The sequence below is a fragment of the Corella eumyota genome, chromosome 1 (genome assembly GCF_963082875.1).
Source record: "Corella eumyota chromosome 1, kaCorEumy4.1, whole genome shotgun sequence".
In the NCBI taxonomy this organism is placed as follows: domain Eukaryota; kingdom Metazoa; phylum Chordata; class Ascidiacea; order Phlebobranchia; family Corellidae; genus Corella; species Corella eumyota.
The window spans coordinates 14,044,575-14,063,572 of NC_137490.1; the positions used below are offsets into that span (position 1 = coordinate 14,044,575).

The 18,998-nt window shown below is 28.1% G+C and overlaps 2 protein-coding genes across 2 annotated transcripts; both read left to right on the top strand.

Moving 5' to 3' along the window:
• The first annotated feature begins 777 nt into the window (after positions 1-777).
• On the top strand, positions 778-16,826 carry LOC145753997 (androglobin-like). The gene is made up of 39 exons (XM_082570546.1): positions 778-1,250; positions 3,550-3,658; positions 3,794-3,910; positions 4,336-4,425; positions 4,518-4,609; positions 4,763-4,895; positions 5,122-5,261; positions 5,517-5,606; positions 5,780-5,863; positions 6,061-6,185; positions 6,263-6,370; positions 6,709-6,827; positions 7,136-7,313; positions 7,558-7,723; positions 7,935-8,047; positions 8,293-8,372; positions 8,621-8,685; positions 8,814-8,921; positions 9,030-9,108; positions 9,303-9,456; positions 9,576-9,692; positions 9,958-10,106; positions 10,398-10,565; positions 10,824-10,959; positions 11,147-11,372; positions 11,638-11,772; positions 11,983-12,136; positions 12,452-12,639; positions 12,783-12,864; positions 13,052-13,169; positions 13,337-13,449; positions 13,639-13,710; positions 13,883-14,003; positions 14,687-14,856; positions 15,000-15,158; positions 15,245-15,335; positions 15,825-15,939; positions 16,044-16,239; positions 16,313-16,826. The coding sequence occupies exons 1-39, from the start codon at positions 1,165-1,167 to the stop codon at positions 16,487-16,489; spliced, it is 4,923 nt and encodes a 1,640-aa protein (XP_082426672.1). The 5' UTR covers positions 778-1,164; the 3' UTR covers positions 16,490-16,826.
• Positions 16,827-17,477: 651 nt separating this feature from the next.
• LOC145759978 (universal stress protein YxiE-like) lies at positions 17,478-18,998 on the top strand. The gene is made up of 4 exons (XM_082573839.1): positions 17,478-17,582; positions 17,713-17,802; positions 18,139-18,245; positions 18,449-18,998. The coding sequence occupies exons 1-4, from the start codon at positions 17,528-17,530 to the stop codon at positions 18,650-18,652; spliced, it is 456 nt and encodes a 151-aa protein (XP_082429965.1). The 5' UTR covers positions 17,478-17,527; the 3' UTR covers positions 18,653-18,998.

Below are 18,998 nucleotides of genomic sequence, written 5' to 3' on the forward strand. Positions count from 1 at the left end.
AGGTAAACTTTTGAGTAATGCAAGTAACTCAAAATCTGCTTCTCGCTCACCTTCAGTTGCCTCTAGCATCCGGTCTAATGTGACAAAAAAGAGTCACGTGACATGGTCAAGAAATGTGACAGGTGAAGGACCTGAATCACTTATGGAAACCATAAATCGGAAATTGTCAAATTCAAAGTAAGTTTAATTTAATTTTGCTTCGACTCGTAAATATCGTTACCCGTCAAATATTATATTTAAAATTTAGTACTGCTTTAAGTGCACAAATTTTTAATTCTCACATTTTATTACATTTTTTGGTTAATATTTTTTATTTGATTATAGTGTTTTTTGGAAAATAAAAGTTCAAGCATGAGGATAAATAATCATAAGATTTAGAATTTTCCCAAGATGTCGTTTTTTTACTATATTGTCATAGAAACTTGTAATTACTTTTTTAAAGTTAATGAGAGCGTAGAAGAGGTTTAAGTAGTCGACCCTAAAACCTATATTTTGCATTGCTTTCTGCCTCAACACTGTTAACTTTATTTTTTTAATCATCGTTTTAATTCTTTTAGAGTAATGCTTTTATAAGGGAACATTTAAAAACTAATGACCAACTGATATAAAATTTTTAGATTAAATTTTACCCTAACTTTCTAAGAATCAGCTTGCGGTAGCATTTATAATTAATTTCTATCCTAACTACCTAACTCTAAAATAACAGCTGGGTTTGTTGATGTATATTTTACACTAGCAGACTGGTAAAAAGTATTTTCTATAAGTCATTATTTTTTAACTTATTACTTTCTGTCATTAGGCTTAGACTAAAAAAGAAAGTTAGTTGTGTTAATAAAATAGCCATCTTGTTTGAACAAAGATTGGTTTTTCGGATCTCTATTAGTTTCGCACGCCCTACATAAACAGGGTGTGTAACCGAAATACGGCACATGTAATTAAACAAAGAGGTTGCATAAATTAAACCCTTACCCTAACCCTCACATATTCAGTTTACCCATTAACACATCTAACTCGTAAAGCAGACTAAGTTATACTCATTAAAACATATTTCAACTAATTTTTAATGTCTAGTTGAACAATTGCCATACTTAGGTCATAACGCCTTGTTAAATTCGGGCGTGCGAAATTAATAGAGATCCGGTTTTTCTACTTTGAGATAACCTAATGTCCAAAGCAGGAAAAAAGAAAGAATCAACTAATCGAATTACATCAGGAGCAATGAAAAGTGAACTTAATTCAGTACAAATACCGTAAGTGTTTTAACTTTTTAAAAGCCCAATCTAAAGATTTTTTAACAATTGTTACAGATTAGAATTTTAGCTCCTTATAATAAAGAATCTATTCAAAAAATCAAGCGCATAGTTTACTGATTTTAAAACTACTATTTATCTAGTAAATTAAATGACAGTGCTAAATGAGATATATAAACTGTAGTCTACAAAAAACAATAAATTTTATATCTAATACATAATCATAATATTCTGATTGTAATTGTCCATAGGAACTTAAAGGTATTTATTTAGTTTTTTTTTTTTTAAAGAATATGCATTTGTCTCATGCAAGTTTTATAATTATGTATGGTATAATACCTAATCCAGTAAAACAATCAATAATTTGCTAACTATCAGCGGTCAGCATTTTTTTTATTATATTTTTGTTTGCACCAGCGCATCTGAACATTGCTATTTTTTAACTTGAAAAGCATTTGCCTGGTAGTTTTAAAAAAACTTATAGCACAATACACTTTTAAAGCAAGGACTTAAAAAACAGAAAACAACTTCAGCATTAATTTAAAAGAGTCTCAAGTTTTGTTTACTCAAGACTTTCTTTTATCAAAAGAGACAAAGTTTAGTTAGTTCAGAAAAAAGGCAGACATTTCGAATTGCTTCGCTAATTCACCAACTAAATTTTAATAAAATAAACTTTTGTTTAAACTTGATAGTTATTCAAGAAACTAAAGATGACCGAAAATCCTGGTAAAACTAAGAGGTGAGTCAGCTTGATGCTAGCTAACATGATATTTTCTGGTAATTAATTCTGTTTTTTTTTGTATTGTTTTATTACTGATACCTAACTGTGTTATTGTTAATTTGACTTTTCTACTAACATTGTTTTTTTTTGTAAAAATTTAATTTATATATTTTATTTTTTATAAAATTATTAGTTTATTAAAATTCGTTTCTATGTTAATTAAGTTATCAATCTTGTACAATTATTTTGAACTAAGCTATTCTGTAAATTGATGTAGTTAACTATATAACTATTTAACCATTCCCTTTATTTCACAAGCTACCGGTAACTAAGTCACTCGAATAAAGATTATATTGTGAGAACTACTGGTTTATCAACCCAATGTACAATTTATTAATAATTGACAGCAACTAATAGCAAAACAAATAATACCTTGCCAACAGTTTGTTTATTTAACAAATCAATGGACCAATTCAGTGTTTTAATTTCAGTTTCTATTTATGTGGATACTAAATAAACGAGTTTCTCAAACCTGTGTACGTTGTTATTATTCAAGAAGGAGGGAAATATTAAATCAAGATTTTAGATTGCGATAAAATAAAATTTTATGCTAAGAGAACTTTAGAACTAGGGTTTATGCAGGGGCCATGTGTATTCAAGTAAGGCCAGCAAACCTTCTTTGATGCTACTGTTGTGTTAAAAAAACATAGTTTAGAAAATATTTAGAATTCAGCACTTGACATCCAGTTTATATGTAATCGGATTAGTGTTACAAAATACTTAAAAAATGATATTTTTTGTTGAAAGAAAATTTAGTTCAAGCATCTCTGTGTTTTTAGTTCAAAATAAACATTAGGCTTATTTTGAACAATACAGGATTGGTCTTATTATATTTTCTGGGAAAAGTTTTTACTACTTTTAATCATACCATTGTTCTGAGCTTATTTTAAGTGGTTATGTATTGTAATTGATAAGAAAAAAATTCCCAGGAATTTATAGTTAACATTTTAGAAAAAGTTGTTCAAGTGAATGTTAGTTAAAATTTTTCACACAATATTAGTTTAAAATTAATTTGGTCAAAAATTAATTAATATAATAAAAATGAAACCATTAAATGGAGAGAATGATGTTGCATATAGTCGCCAACGGCGAGTGACTTTTGCTGGTTCTTTGCCATTAAGCAGAATGAATAATAAAGCCGATAAGCGCAGAATGACTTTAAGTAATAGCAATCTTGCTTCCCTTGATGAGGATGATAGGTAGATTTAGACCTATAACTTGTAAAATTGTGTTTTTGTTTATTTGTTAATTTAATCTTGAAACATAGATTTGTTTTGTTGGCTTAACATTCTTATAACATTTTGGTATTTTTTCAAGAGACAATAACCCTTTTTTTAAAGAATTATTAATTTGCAGTTTAACTTATTAAATAATATAATTTAATTTACAAGTAAACTATTGCTTTTAAGGTTATAATGTTTATAGTTAAATTAAAGTTGGAATTAAAAGTAAAAAATGATAAGACGGAATGCTTTTAAGTTTAAAAAGTAATATAAAAACTTTATTAAATATTTTTAGAGCTGCATCTCTAGTTGGAAGTGTAGCATCTGTGGACAGCAAGAGTAAAGCAAGATCTTATCCAATATGGCCGGAATTTAATGACAATGATATCAACGCTGAAAAATGGGTAAATAAAAAAAATTATTAAAATCTTTAGAAAAAAAAAGCTAATGGACCAATTTTATAAAATTGGGGTTTGTTATACCAACATTACAGTTTTGTAGGACTTATTTTTAAATAATCTAAAAACCTAATTGTAAAGGATGCAGTTAAAGGAAAGGAGAAAGGAAAGAGTCCAAGTTTACAATTTTTTGAGGATCCCGAAGGAAGAATTGAACTTCCGGCTTCAATTCTTGTTGACAGCTGGAGAAGACCACAAGTATTTTTTTCCCAAAATATTGTGTATAACATATAGGCAACTTTCATTTTAAAGCAATAATTTTTACTTTTTTAAGTCAATATTTTATTTAAATTATTAGGCTATAGTCAAGTTACCTTATCCATTATAATATCACATTATTTAAAATTTATTAATTTTAGGTAAACATAATTTTTATTTTTTTTTATTTTGGTTTTTCGCACATTCATAAAAGTAAATAATAAATACGATATACAATTAATATTACAACAATGCGACAGGAAAAAATGACAAAATCCATTTAATGATTTAAAACATGCCAAAAGTATTAATGTTTACATAAAAATTTCAAGTATGTTATGGCATGGTCACCAAACCCAAATAATAATGGATATTAATTTTAAGTATACATACAAGCCTTTAAAATCAATAATTTTAATATTTAGGATTATTTGGAGGGAAAACAACCTTTCGTTGTGGAAAATGAAACTTATTTTGATCTTGTTACTGGCAATGACCACCTTTGTCACAGTGAGGTAAGCTTAAAACCATTACAAAAATATACAAATTTTATTTTATGTTTTAATAGAAAAGCGTGATAATCACCTTGCAACAAATTTTTCTTTAGGTTATGAGAACAATTTTGAGTCAAATTAATTCACTTTGGTCCATGGGAGGTAATAAACCTTCTCAAGTAAGCTTTGCCTCAAAAAACCCAAGGTATTTTTGGTTTTTACACCTTAAAATAGACAATTAAAATAGAAAAAAAATAATTATTTGGAATTTAAATGATTTTGTTTTTGATGTTTTTTTTTAATTTTTATGTAAATGTTTTAAAGGTTTTGTTTAATTAAATCAATATATTACACCTAGATCAACTCCAGATTTAAGTGAAGATGTTGGATGGAAGCCATGGGATCATATTTATTCACTGTGCAAAACTGGCAAAGACCATATTGCCCAGTATAACCCATATGGAAAATATGTTGTACGACTATTTTGGATGGTAAAACATTTTTTAAATTTATTTAAGAGAATAATTGTATGTGTAAATCAGATATTGTTTGCAAAAAAAAATGTTTTTAGATTATTTTGATATTTGGCCTTCTTACATCTAAGGCAAATTAAAAGTTATTTTTTATTTTTGTTTTTTATTTAAATAAATTTATTGTTGCATCATTGTATAATATTGTGACTTATCAGTTTAATCTTTATGTTTGATTGTTTAACAGGGTTGTTGGCGAAAAATCGTTGTTGATGATCAGATGCCATTTGATGCGGAAGGTTGTCTTTTACTTCCAGCAACAACTGTCGAACATGAGTTGTGGCCCATGTTGTTGGCTAAAGCATTAATTAAGATCGCTGCTATCGAGTAAATAATTGTTTAAATTGTTTTGTTAAGTTTTTGTCTTCTTGAATACTCTTACCTTTGTGGTAAAAGACAATCATGGTTTTAGATTGGTTTAACAAATTTATTAAATTTTCAATTTAAGGTAATTAAAGTATTTAAAGTGGGATTCTAATTCTATTTGAAAAAAGTTGTAGCCTTTTTTTATTTAATAGTAATTTAAATTTAAAAAGAGAAGGGTTGTTATTAAAAATCAATAACATAAAACTGTTGTTTAAGTTATGATACTGGTAACAATGCCAAGGAAGTTGGAGACTTCTTTGTTATTCATTGTTTAACTGGATGGCTACCAGAACTTATTCCACTAAAGTAAGTGAAAAAGATTTAAACAACAAAATTAAAAAATTTAATATATTGGACAAATTTTCGGGAATATTTATTTCAGTGTGTTAATTTATAGTTTTGCATAAGTAGCTGTTCAATATTTAAAGTTTTATGTTTTTTTTTATGGCATGTAATTAAACAAGACTTAAATAATATAGGTATGATCATGCAAAAAAGGTTTGGAATTTACTCAAGAAAATTTTACCGGAGTGGAAACTTTCAGAAGAAAAATCACCAACCTTGTAAGTTATTTTTAAAACTGCTTACTTGTAGTAAATTGAAACTTCATTTTAGCTTGTGTTTAAAAATTAATTTGTTTAGCCTTCATATTTTTGTTGTACTAAATTAGCAAATTTCAATATTTACTTCAGTCTAAACAAATGGCTAGGGTAGTGTAAAAAAATACTTTTCTGATATAAAATTTAAATATTGTGTTTAGGGAGGGTCAACCTATACCTCCAGCGGCATCTGCAAATTCCTCTAAAAAGGTAAGACATGAATCAAACACCCAAAAACCTGATCAAGGAACCAGTACACACCATAAGGAGAAGGGAAGCGGTAAAGGTAATTTATTCTGTTGAAATAACTAATTTTTTTAAATAATTTTTTTGATATATTTACTCATAACTCAATTTGCACAGAAGGTAAGACTGGGAAAGACAGTATGAAGAAAAAAGAAGATAAAGATAAAAGTAAGTCTTCTCCTCACTCAGCGCGACCTGTTTCCGCAGCACATTCAGCATCAGGGAGTAAGTAATTTGTCTGATGACAACTCTGCCGCGATGTTGTGCTGTGAAAACTAACACCCTGCTTTAAGTGGATTTTTTGTCTAACCACTACATTAATTAACATTTTAAATTTGTTTGCAATTGTTTGCAATTTGTTTGCAATTTATTTTTGCAATTCAAAAATAATTTTGGAGATTTTTTTATGTTAATTAAAATAATAACTTTTTTATAATAACTTTTTTTTTTATTTGTTTACACAGATTTTTTGACATTATAAACATAGCACTAATTTGCTTATAAACAACAGGTTAACCATTATTTTTGTCTTGCATTAAATAAAAATGTTTCATTGTGGTCAGATAAGGGTGCATTGGAAGATATTGCTCCTGTGTTACCTGAAAACCCTGAAGTGGTTGTATTTGCTACTTTTAGTCCAATCTCAAATTCTCCTGCTCCAATGTCGGTAATTAAAGAAATGGTAAGTGTTATAAAAAAAATTCAAAATCTAAATTTAAAAGTTATCATTTAACAAAAATAGGATTTGTTAGAAATGAACAAAGACATAGCATCTCAAATCAATAGACAAAAAAAAATTGAAATATTTTTTATTAAAAACCAGCATTATAAACTGTGATAGTGGTAAGGCTGCAATGCTTTACCAAGAAGGTATTGATCTATCTGTGTGTAAAATGTATTCAGATTCCTTTCTGTTATACTGAAGACATTGAAAATGAACGGTATAAATAATAATTTTATTTTTAAAGTTGTTTTTAAAATGTTTACCAGGCTGATGCAAGTGAAAAACTTCGAACACTAGGGTTGTCTCATTTGCAACCTCATCCAATTCGGATCAGTCAGACTCGATCTTGCCCATTGATTCCTCCGACTCCTGTTCCTGAGATTCCAAGATGGAAACTAATTCGACCTCGGAAGAAGAGAGTTACTCCCCATGATCAACCTCAACGTAATTATTTTATAAATTAAGTTATTGTCACATTGTAAATAAAAAAATTTTAAATTATTTGACTAATAATAAAGCAAAAACAAACAAAAAAATTTACTTATATTAAAACGAAATTTTTTTTGTGCTTTTCACAACAACAAAACTTGTTTAAATATGAGATTAGTTATGATTATTCGTGAAGTTTAATTATAGGTAAATTGTTTCTGTACCAATGGCTTTAAAATATATTCCTAAAATATTTTAGGTGAACCAGTGCCCCCCAAACCTGATCAGTGGTTGGAGATCAACTCACCCTATATTGGTCATCGAATCTCACCTTTGACTGTTGACCTTTCACCCTCACGACCTCGCTCCAGGGTTTCTATTAATGCTCCTTTAAATGAAGACGAGGATATGAAAGATACTCCAAGGTGATTTTATAATATTTTTTTAATTGTAAAACTGTGTGTTAAATAAAGTGAGACTTTTTATGGACTTGATTTTTTATGCAAAATGTAAAACTAAATTAATTTTTCTAAATTATTTTATAAAACATGTTTCAATGTAATGCTTATTCAATGTATTTGAATGACATTAACAAAGCTTTTTTTTCAAAACAAGGTAACTTGAATATATTTACAGCAAACCACGAGAAAAAAGCAAGTTATCAAATAAAACTAAATCTCCAGATGTTAATCTCACCGAAAGCAGAATGAATAGTTCTTCAACTCATAGTCCACAAAGCAGTTTGAAAGGTTTGACTCGATAAATAAAAGTTTAATTTATGTTTGGGTTTTGTCTAAAGTTTGTTAAATTGAAAAATTGAATATACATTTTTGTTAAACTTTATTGCATCTGTTTTTTATTCCAAGACAAAAGATTTGGTGATTTAAAAAAAAAATTATTATGGTTTTTAAAACAATACTGTAAATATTGTTTAAATTCTCCATTGGCATATATTAATTTGGTATTTGTAATTTAAATTAAGCCTAACATTTAGATGGTGAAACAAATGGAAGTAATAACAACAGTGACACTGGACCACAACCAGATGAAGCTGAAGAAGAAGAAAGCACACCAGTAAATTTTTTAGCGATGTTTAAAATATTTTTGTATTCCTTAAATATTACAGAACCTTGTAATTTAAAACTATAGATTTGTAAATTGCAAATAATTTAAATACTATCTTGACCTAATTAAAGTTAAGCAAAACTAATACTATTTTTTGACAATTTGAAAGGTAAATAAACAGGCACGACATCAAAGCTAAACATAAGGCACTGTATGTTTATAAAATTACTTGATCACAATATTTGTTATTTATTAAGGAACACACCAATAACGTGAATAAATCGACATGGGTGGATTTTGATGATTTCTGGAAAAGCTTTAAGTAGGAAAAATCAGTTTTCTTTTTTTGGCAATTAGTAGTTTTGATTTTCATAGCTTAAGGTTTTGATATTTAGTTGATTCTAACAAAAATGTTATTTTATAATTGCTTTAATTGCTTTTAAACTCTAGAACTCTAGTTGTGTTTCATAAAACAGCAACTTACCCAAATCTTGGCTCTGCTTTGGAATTTAAGCAAGCAGCAATGCCAGCTACTGCAGCTCCTTCTACTAAAAAGGGGTATTTTTATAAAACTTAACTGTATTTAATTAAATATTTTATAAAGTAATTACCTAAACATGTCACTGAGTTTGTTTAAAATTTTAATTAAAATGTTGGTATGTTTAGATCAGCGAATGTTAAGGAAAATACTTCTGCGACCAACCTGAAGCCTGCAGTTAGTCCAGTAACTCCTAAATCTTATGAGGTAAAATTTAAAAATTCTTTTAGTTTCTTATTTTATGATGTTTTAATAAAAGAGTTTTAATAAATTGCCCTTGTCAAAAAATGTTATTAAAAGTTGAGTTTCAATACAAAATTTACCTTTTTGTGATTTTAAAACAACCCTTAAAAAAATATTATTTTTTTGGAACAACAAAAAAGTTGCTGTTTTTGACACAGGGTTTTCCAGCAGAAGAAAGAAATCCAAGTTTTTTGTTTATTGACAACATTGAGGACAGTGAAATTGTTGTAAATTATTCAGTTTTACCAAGATGGGCTGGACTTGAAGAAAAAAGGATTTCTGATAAGGAATCAGTGGCTGGTGCTTCAGAAGGTAATAAGATGGAAAAAATGCAACAGAATTTATTTTTAAAATTACTAGAGATTAGGTATTATATTCATATGCATAAAATCCTCTCAAAAATAATTTAAAAAATGTTAATTTATCTGCAGTTGCAAGCACAAAACCAGAAGGAGTAAATACGATAAGTTCAGGATTACTTGTTGCTGAACTTTATTCTTGGAAAACTGTGGCCACTGGTCAACCTGTGCTTAGGATAAGAACAACTGGTAATTAAGACTTTTATTGCTAATTTTTAAGTTTTAAACTATTAGGCTGTCAAATGCTTGATTAAAAGTTTTCTTTAAAATGTTATATTAAATTAGTCACAATAAAAATAAATATAATTTTGGTTTAATTTTTAAAGATATTTATCTTGACATCAAAATTTAAAGACTATTGCCTTAAAACCAGTGTTTTTAAAAAAAATTGAATCATTGAAATCTTTAATACACTTTTTTTTAATAGGATATTTTCATAAATACTACATTACAGGTTCCAGAGCTGCTTGTTTAACTCTTCCACCTGGTCGGCATGTTCTTCGATTTATCTTTAACTCACCACTTGGCCACCATATCCAAATTTGTTCCAGTACTAAATTTGTTTATGGTGATGAAGATGCTGTTATGGTTCCTTTGCAAGAAGTAATTTTTTAATTTTTTTTTTTTTAATGTGGTATCAAAAACCGTTTCATGTTAATTTTGTCAAGTATATATGTTTGTGAATACCTACATAAACATTTTGTAGTATTATTAAAACATTATTTTTCTACAGAAGATAATAGTATCTAACTTATCTGTTAACTTTTAACCTATCTGTGAAGATTTAATAGTATCTAACCTATCTGTTAACCTTTTTTAATTCTTCATTTAATTGCATGTAAAAAGTAATTTTGTTGACATTCATTTCTATGTTTTAAATATGTTATTCTGCAGGAAAGTTTAAGGTTTGTGAAGGTAGCAAATGATATCATGGAATCACTGATTGGTTGTATCAACAATTTGGGAGACAGAGAGGAATACAAGAAAGCTATGATGAGTTTACATAAAGCTCACATGACTTTTAAACCTAAAACTAAAAACGATATGTTGAGACATTACAAGGTAAAAAGAATGTTTTACCACCGTTCTAACATATTTTTTCACCCTTTTTACTTAATATTTTTGATAGTGTCTAAGGCATGAAAGTCATTGTAATATTTATCCAATACAGCGTTTATTAGAAAAAAAAATTTCTTAATTAAACCATTCTAACTATTTATTTCTTTTTGTAAAAAGTAAATTTTATTTTAATGCAACCAAAAGTTTCAACATTTAAACTTATAAGACTGTTATACACATTAACATAAACAAAACATTTAGGTGTGGAATACCGCATTTTATCGCTTGATGCAAAATTTGATGACAGAAAATAGGGAGCCAGCCTTCGAGTTTTCATGTTGTGCTTTAATGTTTGGAGGCCACTTTGATCACACTGTTAATAAAACTACTAACAAAGGTGAATTTATTTACTTATTTAAAGTATTGTGTCATTTTGTTAAAACATCTCCTTTTTAATTGTGGTATGCATGTATTTAAATGTTTGTGTTATTTGATTGTATATTTTATAGTACTTTTAACAATTATAGTTTTCTTTTATTTTGATTTATTCATTTTTTTTACATTTTTTGGCAATTACTTTTTAGATCCCAATGATGTACCTGAACAGTGGGTAAATCGAAATGTGACTGCAACAGAGCACAATGCTGCACATTGTATCCAGAAGAACTGGCGAGGAACTTATGTGAGAAAAATATCGCGAGCTGTCAATGTCCGGGAATCTTCTGAGCATTTAACCGTAAAAGAAATCATGAACAATGCACTCACAACAATACAAACCAACAAACAATCTTATGCCTGTCAACTTTTGAGGTTGTTTTAGTAAAATAAGTATAATAGCAAATGTTACATTATATCAACCAAGTGTTGTTTTAGTTACTGTGCTAATAGTAAAAGTTTGATTGTATGTTAAACCAACACAAACCATTTGCACTAAATGAAATGACTAGAAATATTGTTATAAGATGGTTATAAAATTACCTTTTTTTAAATTAAAAAAATGTCATACTTTTTCGTGTATTTTAATCTTCCTATTATATATTGATTAAATGAATAATAATAAATAAATGTGCTATAGGTCAATGCTCAAGGAGGATCCATCTTTGTTGTACAAATATTCACTTGACACAGATGAATGGAATAAAATTTGTTTTGTTGATTATCAGGGAACATTTCCTGACCAAAACCCTAAAACTTGGTTTGTGGTGTTCAGGTAAGGTTAACTTTGTTGAAAAACTAAATAAGCTAAATTTAAAAAAAATGTTATAAGAGTGAATAAAATATATAAAAAATGTCATTTTAGTGTTTTAATTCAATTTGTTATCAATGTTATTATTGTGCATCTCTTGATTTAATTACTTTTATTAAATTTATTCTATCATCATGCATTTGAGAATATCATTAAGTCACTGTTTTAATTTAGAGAGGTGTTTTATGTTGAAGAAGAAATGTTATGTGTTCCAAAATTGTATGGACCAATTCCTACTTGTATCTTGAGAGTTATTAACAATGACAATGGAGAGGAAATCAAAACTGTGTTTCAGAAAGTTGCACCTCATGTTTACCAGAAAAACCAGGTTTTTAAAGTTTTAAATTACATTAAAGCTTGTGAATCATTATATATCATGTATTGTTAAGTTTGAAAAACAATTGAACCAACTAATATTAATAACAATTTAAAACACTATTTAAAATATATATATAATATCAACCTAAGGTTTTTATATAAAAAATTATATTGGTCTATCCAAACTTGGTAACATAATTTTTGAAGTTTTTTGAGTCAAAAATTTGTAAAAGAAAATATTATTTTCTAGGTTTAACTCAGCTAACTTAAAAAAAAATATCTAATTGTAAATAAAATTTTTCAAAGTGCAATTTTTTTTCCCCAGAGAGGATACACTTTTCTTGCAGAAGCTCGAACACTCGACTATCCTCTTCCATCAGGAAAGTGGAGGATGCGACTTATCGGATCAACTAATCCACTTCCAGCCCCACCCAGTGGGCAGATTAATGCTCAGTTTACTGTGAAGGAAATTCGAGATTATTATGTTCCTAATAATCAACACATTTTGCTTAGGTAGGACCATTTTTGAAAATAATTATTGTTTAAAAAAAAAAAATTAAAGTGGCCTCCTTAAAAAATAAACTTGTGTATTAGTTTTAATAAATGGTATATAACAGGCTTGCATTGGTGATAATTTTGTATTTTTTGCAAACTAGGTATCATGTTAAAACAACTTTGAACCATATTGCAAGCATTCAACTGGAAACCTCAAAATCAGATGTTTACATTAAGCTGCAGGTATTTTTTGTTGAAAATAAAATAAATCAATCATGAAATGTGCCAGAATTACCAAAAACGTATAATTTTGGTTTTTAATAAGTTTTATTATTTGGTTCTAGGTTTATATTGATACTATTTTATACTGTTTATATTATATATTATTTTATATAATTATGTTCATAAAATTTTTAATTTTGTGTACAAGATATTGGACAACAATGAAGAAATAATTTCAACCAGAGGAAAAGGTCATTGCGTAATTCCAGCATTCTGCTTCCTATCAAATAGCAAACAAGATGGAGATAGGACATCCAGTAGATTGTGTAAGTGCTTAAGATATTAAAATATCATTTAAAAGCAGATTAAGTTAAAAATCTCAATTTTTTTTGCATTAAACGATAGGTTACTCTTTTTTGAATAAAATTAAATTTTGTATAAACCAAAATAAACTTAAAACATGTTGTAATGTTTTGACAAATGTTAATTGTAGCTAATCAAGATAAACCACCTGCAATGCAAGGAAGTAAACAAAGTGTTCAGGGAAATTCAGGGAAGAAGAGAAACTCGTCAGCTAAAAGTACAAAAGAAGGAAAGAACTCACCTGTAAGTGTTCGTTTTTATGTATTTACCACTTCTCTTAATCCTGTATTTTCTACTAAATTGATACCGCTGTTTTTTATGGGAATCAGATAACTTGGTTTGGTTATTTAATTTAACCAAATTTAAATATTTAATTTAAATTGGTAATAGTTTTGTTGTTTTCAACAATAAAAACACTGAATATTGTTAAAGAAATCTAAAGGAGTGGTGGATTTAAAGCCCTTGGAAGATCCTACTGCAGTTTCTGATGAAGGAAACTATGTGGTTAGTTTGTATTTCTGTTAACATTTAACCATACTATACTTTTGAGGGAACAAATTAAAAACCCCAATATTTATAGCAAAGCAATTAAATTTATTTTTATCGTACATCCAAGAAATATAACTAGTTGATAACATAAAATGACTTGATAAAAAATTTGCTTTAACATTTGCAGATTCACAATTACACGATTCAAGCAATTGTAGAACAAAAAAGCTGGCCATTAAGTGAAAGTCAATGGGCATTTGTTCAAAAACTAAAAGATTTAGAGAGTGAGGATTTGAAGGCCTTCTCAGGTATTTTTTTATGTGTGTGTGTTTGTTTGAAGTTTTGGATTTTATTTAAGCTTGTAGGTTTATTTTTTAACAATGTCCCTGATTCCTATTTTTTTTTAGAAACCTGTTTTTGCCAGATACATTTTTTTTACATAAATTTAATTTAAAATTTACTGAAGGATTTATTTATTTTAATTAATTGGCTTTGTGGTTGTCCAACATTAATTTGACTTTATTGTTTTTAGGTTAAATGTACCTTGAGTTTTCTGTTTTAAACTAATTGTTTATCTATTCTCTATTCCCAATTTGTGATTTGTCATGGAAAAAAAAAATTATTTCAACTAATGAAAATTTAACAACTAAACTATTATAATTTCTTTACCTAAAACATAATTATCAAAACAATTAATGTTCTTAAATTTAATTTGCATGTTCTTAAATTTAATTATGATTTAAAAATTATTATTAAAATAATATAAATAATAATTTGGTAATAAAAATATGACGCATGTAAATAATTTATACAAAAGAACCACCAGTAATTCATGTTAATTTGAAAGAACGACAATCTTTGACTAACCGTAAAAGTGCCGCTGCTATGAGTAGAGTAGTTGGCATTTTAAGAGCTTCAAGCTCAATTGAAAAAAAATCTAATCAGCAAAAATCAGCATTATTTTCCCGATCCTACCCCAATTTTAATACAGGGCAAAAAGATCGGGTTGGTTCTGCCGCCAACAAGGGTAGTGACAGACAATCTGGAGGGGGGGCAAAGACAGGAACTGCTGATAAGTCAAAAAAAGGAGGCAAAGGAGGGGATAAAGGAAAAGACAAGAAGTCGCATGACAAGGATGCAACTTCAAGGCCTGCTTCACAGGTATATATTTTGTTACGAATAATGGCTTAAATATCATAGGGCTTATAGTCTATTGCTATAACTAAAAACAACATCTTATAAATTTGGGATTTGTAAAAATCTAGTTAATGTGTGATGTTGTTTATTGACAAAATTTTTCCTAGAATACATATGATGGATCAAAAGCTTTCTGGACACTGAGGTTTGTAAGTGATATGGACAAAGCTGATGAGGTTGAGATAAAGAAAGATGTACAGCGTCAAGATGAAATTCGAGCAATGAAGCAAGCATGGGAGGCAGCCGAGCCTGGACGTGCAATTAAGGTTTTAAGATATTTAACTGTACATTTAAGTAGATATAAATTATAAAAAAAATCATTGTTTATTATTCTTGGATAATTTTGTTTTAGGCAATGCAATCACGATTGTCATACCTTAACAAAAACGTTGTTAAAACTGAATCAACAGATAAAGAAAATGAAGAGGAAGTAAAACCAGAAGGTATGACTTTTTTTTTAAAATTAAGGCTTAAGCATGTGAATGGCTTATACTTTGAATTATTTTCATATCCTATATTTTATAGGAACAATTATTTATAAATTAGCTTGATAATTCGTGAATAATTTGAATAACGATATAAAATTTGTAACCATATCCAAATTGATGATTTTAAGCATGTTTTTGTTACAGATTGATTTATTTATTTATATTTTAAACATGTACATAGCATGTAAGTAATAGTATTAGCACATCATCACACTTTTTTTAAACACATCACTAGTACTCTTTTAAATTTTCATTTACATATTTTATCATTTATTTATTTAGACTTTTTAATATTGTACACCTACCCGCATTAATTAACAGTTTTATCAATTGTTTTGTTTCATTTAAATTTCAGTATATATTTATCTTTGACTATAAATCAAAACAATATAGAAATAAATTGTTTTATCAAATATTAAGAAATTTATTTAAAATGTTAAATAGTGGAACCCACTTTGGTCAGCCCAGAACCCGATGATGAAATTTTGACTTGGAAACCACCACCTCCCCCTGCTAAGAAAAACAATTTAAAAAAATTTGACGTTACTCCTTTTTTGAGGTATATTGTATTACAAAGATACTATATTAGTTAATTTTTAAGTTTTTTTTGCTATTTATTTGCGAATTGGTTTTACTCTGATAAATTTATACAATGTTTTACAGGCCTGTAAATCAAAGTGATGTCAAGCCTGAATATGTTGAGCCCAGCGTTCTAGCAGTTATGGAAGAGAATGAACAAAAAGAAAAAAGGGAAGCTTATGCGAAAAAGAGGGAAAGATCTCTTGCGTTTCAAGAAGAAAACAGAATTTACCGACTTGCACTAAAAGAACAACAGCTTGAAACTTGTCAAGCCCTACAAGTAATAAAAATATTTATTCAAGCGCAAAATGTTAAGAATTCTTCAATATTAAATAATTTTTTTTTGTTTTAAGTATGCCTTAGACAAGGCTCGTGCAGAGTTGTTAAAACCTCGCGAAGCTTACCGTAAATCTCTTCTGGAGGAAAAGAGACTCCGAGATGAAGAAAAGGAAGCGCAAGAGCTTGCAACATCCGAGCCGGTTAGTCCTGACCCAAAAGGAAAAAAGAGTGCCGGGAAGAAAAAGAAGTAAAGTTTTTTGTTTTGTTTTTCAATGTTTTGTTTTATTTTCTGCACTTTTTTAATCTTTGCTGTGATTTTTTTTATATTTTATGTTATACCTTTATTATAGTTTATTTTTATATTTAAAATATTTAAAAGCTGTTTTTGTTGAGTTTATTGCTGCGAATTATAGCTAGATTTTAGAGCAAACGCGTACACTGTTTTTAATAAAATATATACATATATATATAAACGATTTTGTTTTGCTTTATAAAACGCACTATTTGGTGAAAATAGTTTGATTTTTTTTACAGTTAGTAAAATGCCACTCATTTTTATTACTTAACGGTTAGTAAAATGCCACTCATTTTTTTTATTTACTTAATTTTATTTTACACCCCAAACCTTAAATTGCATTTTAAGTTTTAAATTTGTTTGCACTGCACATTTGAACTTTATATTGTTGGCGGGATAAATTGCCTTTTTCATAATCTTAGTACAAACATTGTTTGTTTTACGTTGTTTTAATAACATGCGATTTAGGAAGTCAATAAACCGACATTGACTTATTGCTGTCGGCGTACTAAAACATTGTGTAGTAACACAACTACGTCTACGACAAGCGTTTAGAAATGTGTTAGGAGTACATGTATTAAAAGCAAAGTTAGTATTTGTTTCTCTCTGACCGCAATTATTTAAACGTACAATAATTTTCGCCAAAGGACGTTTTTATCAATTATTAACTAGAATAACCTATAAACCTCCTTTTTCTATGTAGCGGTCGTTGCAGTTAATTGAGCGTAACGTATCAGTTGAATTAGCGCAATAGTAAGCATTTTGCGGTATGTTTTAATGTTTTGAAGTCCGTGTTAAATGTTGTTGCATTAATTAACCTGAGAAAACGTAACCAAAAAAAGTTTTTTAGGCTGTTAATAATGGTAGTAGTTAAGACCAACAAGGTATTCAGTTTTTAGAAACATTATATACGTAATAATATCGTTTATCTAATTTTGTCTCCAGGCATTTTACTGGTGTTTGTATAAGTTTAATACAGGTAAAATAAGTCAACATGAAGGTTCTTATCGCAGTAGATGGTAGTAAAACAGCAGAACATGCCTTTGAATGTAAGTACTGTTTCCGTTGAATGTAAGTACGTTTATGCGTATTTACTCCTGCCGAACCATTGACTTTTTAGCTTCGGTTATATTTAAACAAATGGTTTGACTTTAACAAAGATATTTATGTTTTCAACAGGGTATTTTAAAAACGTTCACAAATTAGGAAATACTGTCGTAGTGGCACATGCGGGTGAACTCCCGCAAATTCCAACTTTAAGCTTTACCGGTAAGTTAAAACAAATAAAGGTTAAATAAGCTGCTTTACTTTATATTTAATGGTGCGTAAAATTATGGTATTACTAGTCTTGGCTAACCTTACTTAATAAGTAGGTAAACAGCTTAAAAATGACTCAAACTGTAGATGACATTTCCGCCTATTGTAACCCTCTTGTTCTTTATTTATAAATTTATTTTTGGATATAGATTTTACCTATACCGATGTAATGTTTATTTTGGCATGTTTTTAGCTGTGCGTTATTATTTTATTTATATTTAAAATAAATTATTGTTAAGCGTTATAAATTGTTATGCTCCTAGTGACTTTTTTACATTTGTGTTCAAGAGGGAGCTGTTTTTCCAAGTGATGAGATTTCACAGATTTTACAAGCAAATTTAAAAAAACAAGAAGAACTTAAGAACAAGTTTGCTTTAAAATGCTCAGAAGAAAATGTAAGCATTCGATCCAAGGGTAATTTTTGCCCTGGTCACGATGTTGGCAATTGTTGTAGTTGTTAGTATAAATTATTAACGATAAGAGCAATTTAAGTACATAATGAGTTAAACCTAATCTAATTTAAATTCAAAAAAAATTAACTCGTCCTTGATTTTTATAATTATATTTTAAACTAATATATACTCATCTTTTGTTACAGTTAAGAAGCAAGTTAACATTTGAAAGTTATGACGGTAATCCTGGTGAAGCAATTGTTCAGATTTCGCACAAAGAAGAGTGCAACATAATTGTAATGGGATCACGTGGTCTCGGTGCAATTAGACGTACCATTCTGGGTTCTGTTAGCGACTACGTGTTGCACCATGCTAAAATGCCAGTTCTGATTGTTCCAAAACATCATTAACAAATCCGTTAAATTTTTTCAACCTAGGAATTTATACTTATATAAACAACAACCCAATTCACCTAAACCGCATTTAAAGTTTAATGACTAAAATTTAAATAAAATTATTAAATACAAAATCTTATGTTTTAATGCCCAGAAAAAACTATATATTAGCTTTTGATTTAATAAATAACTAATTACTATAAATAACAAAAATAAATTATAAATAAGCTTTTGTGGTTAAGTTTTACAAAAAACGTGATCCGACGGTCGCATGATGGCATCATCATATCAATATTGCTAATTTTTAATTTGGTAATTTTATTGCTAATTTTTAATCGATTTGTATTAACATAACTAAGAT

Coding starts and splice junctions, on each gene's coding strand:
- LOC145753997 (XM_082570546.1), top strand. CDS start 1,165: ATGTCCAAAGCAGGAAAAAAGAAAGAATCAACTAATCGAATTACATCA. Junction 4,426..4,517: donor ACCACCTTTGTCACAGTGAG/GTAAGCTTAAAA, acceptor ATTTTTCTTTAG/GTTATGAGAACAATTTTGAG. Junction 6,371..6,708: donor AGCACATTCAGCATCAGGGA/GTAAGTAATTTG, acceptor CATTGTGGTCAG/ATAAGGGTGCATTGGAAGAT.
- LOC145759978 (XM_082573839.1), top strand. CDS start 17,528: ATGAAGGTTCTTATCGCAGTAGATGGTAGTAAAACAGCAGAACATGCC. Junction 17,583..17,712: donor AGCAGAACATGCCTTTGAAT/GTAAGTACTGTT, acceptor TGTTTTCAACAG/GGTATTTTAAAAACGTTCAC. Junction 18,246..18,448: donor TAAAATGCTCAGAAGAAAAT/GTAAGCATTCGA, acceptor CTTTTGTTACAG/TTAAGAAGCAAGTTAACATT.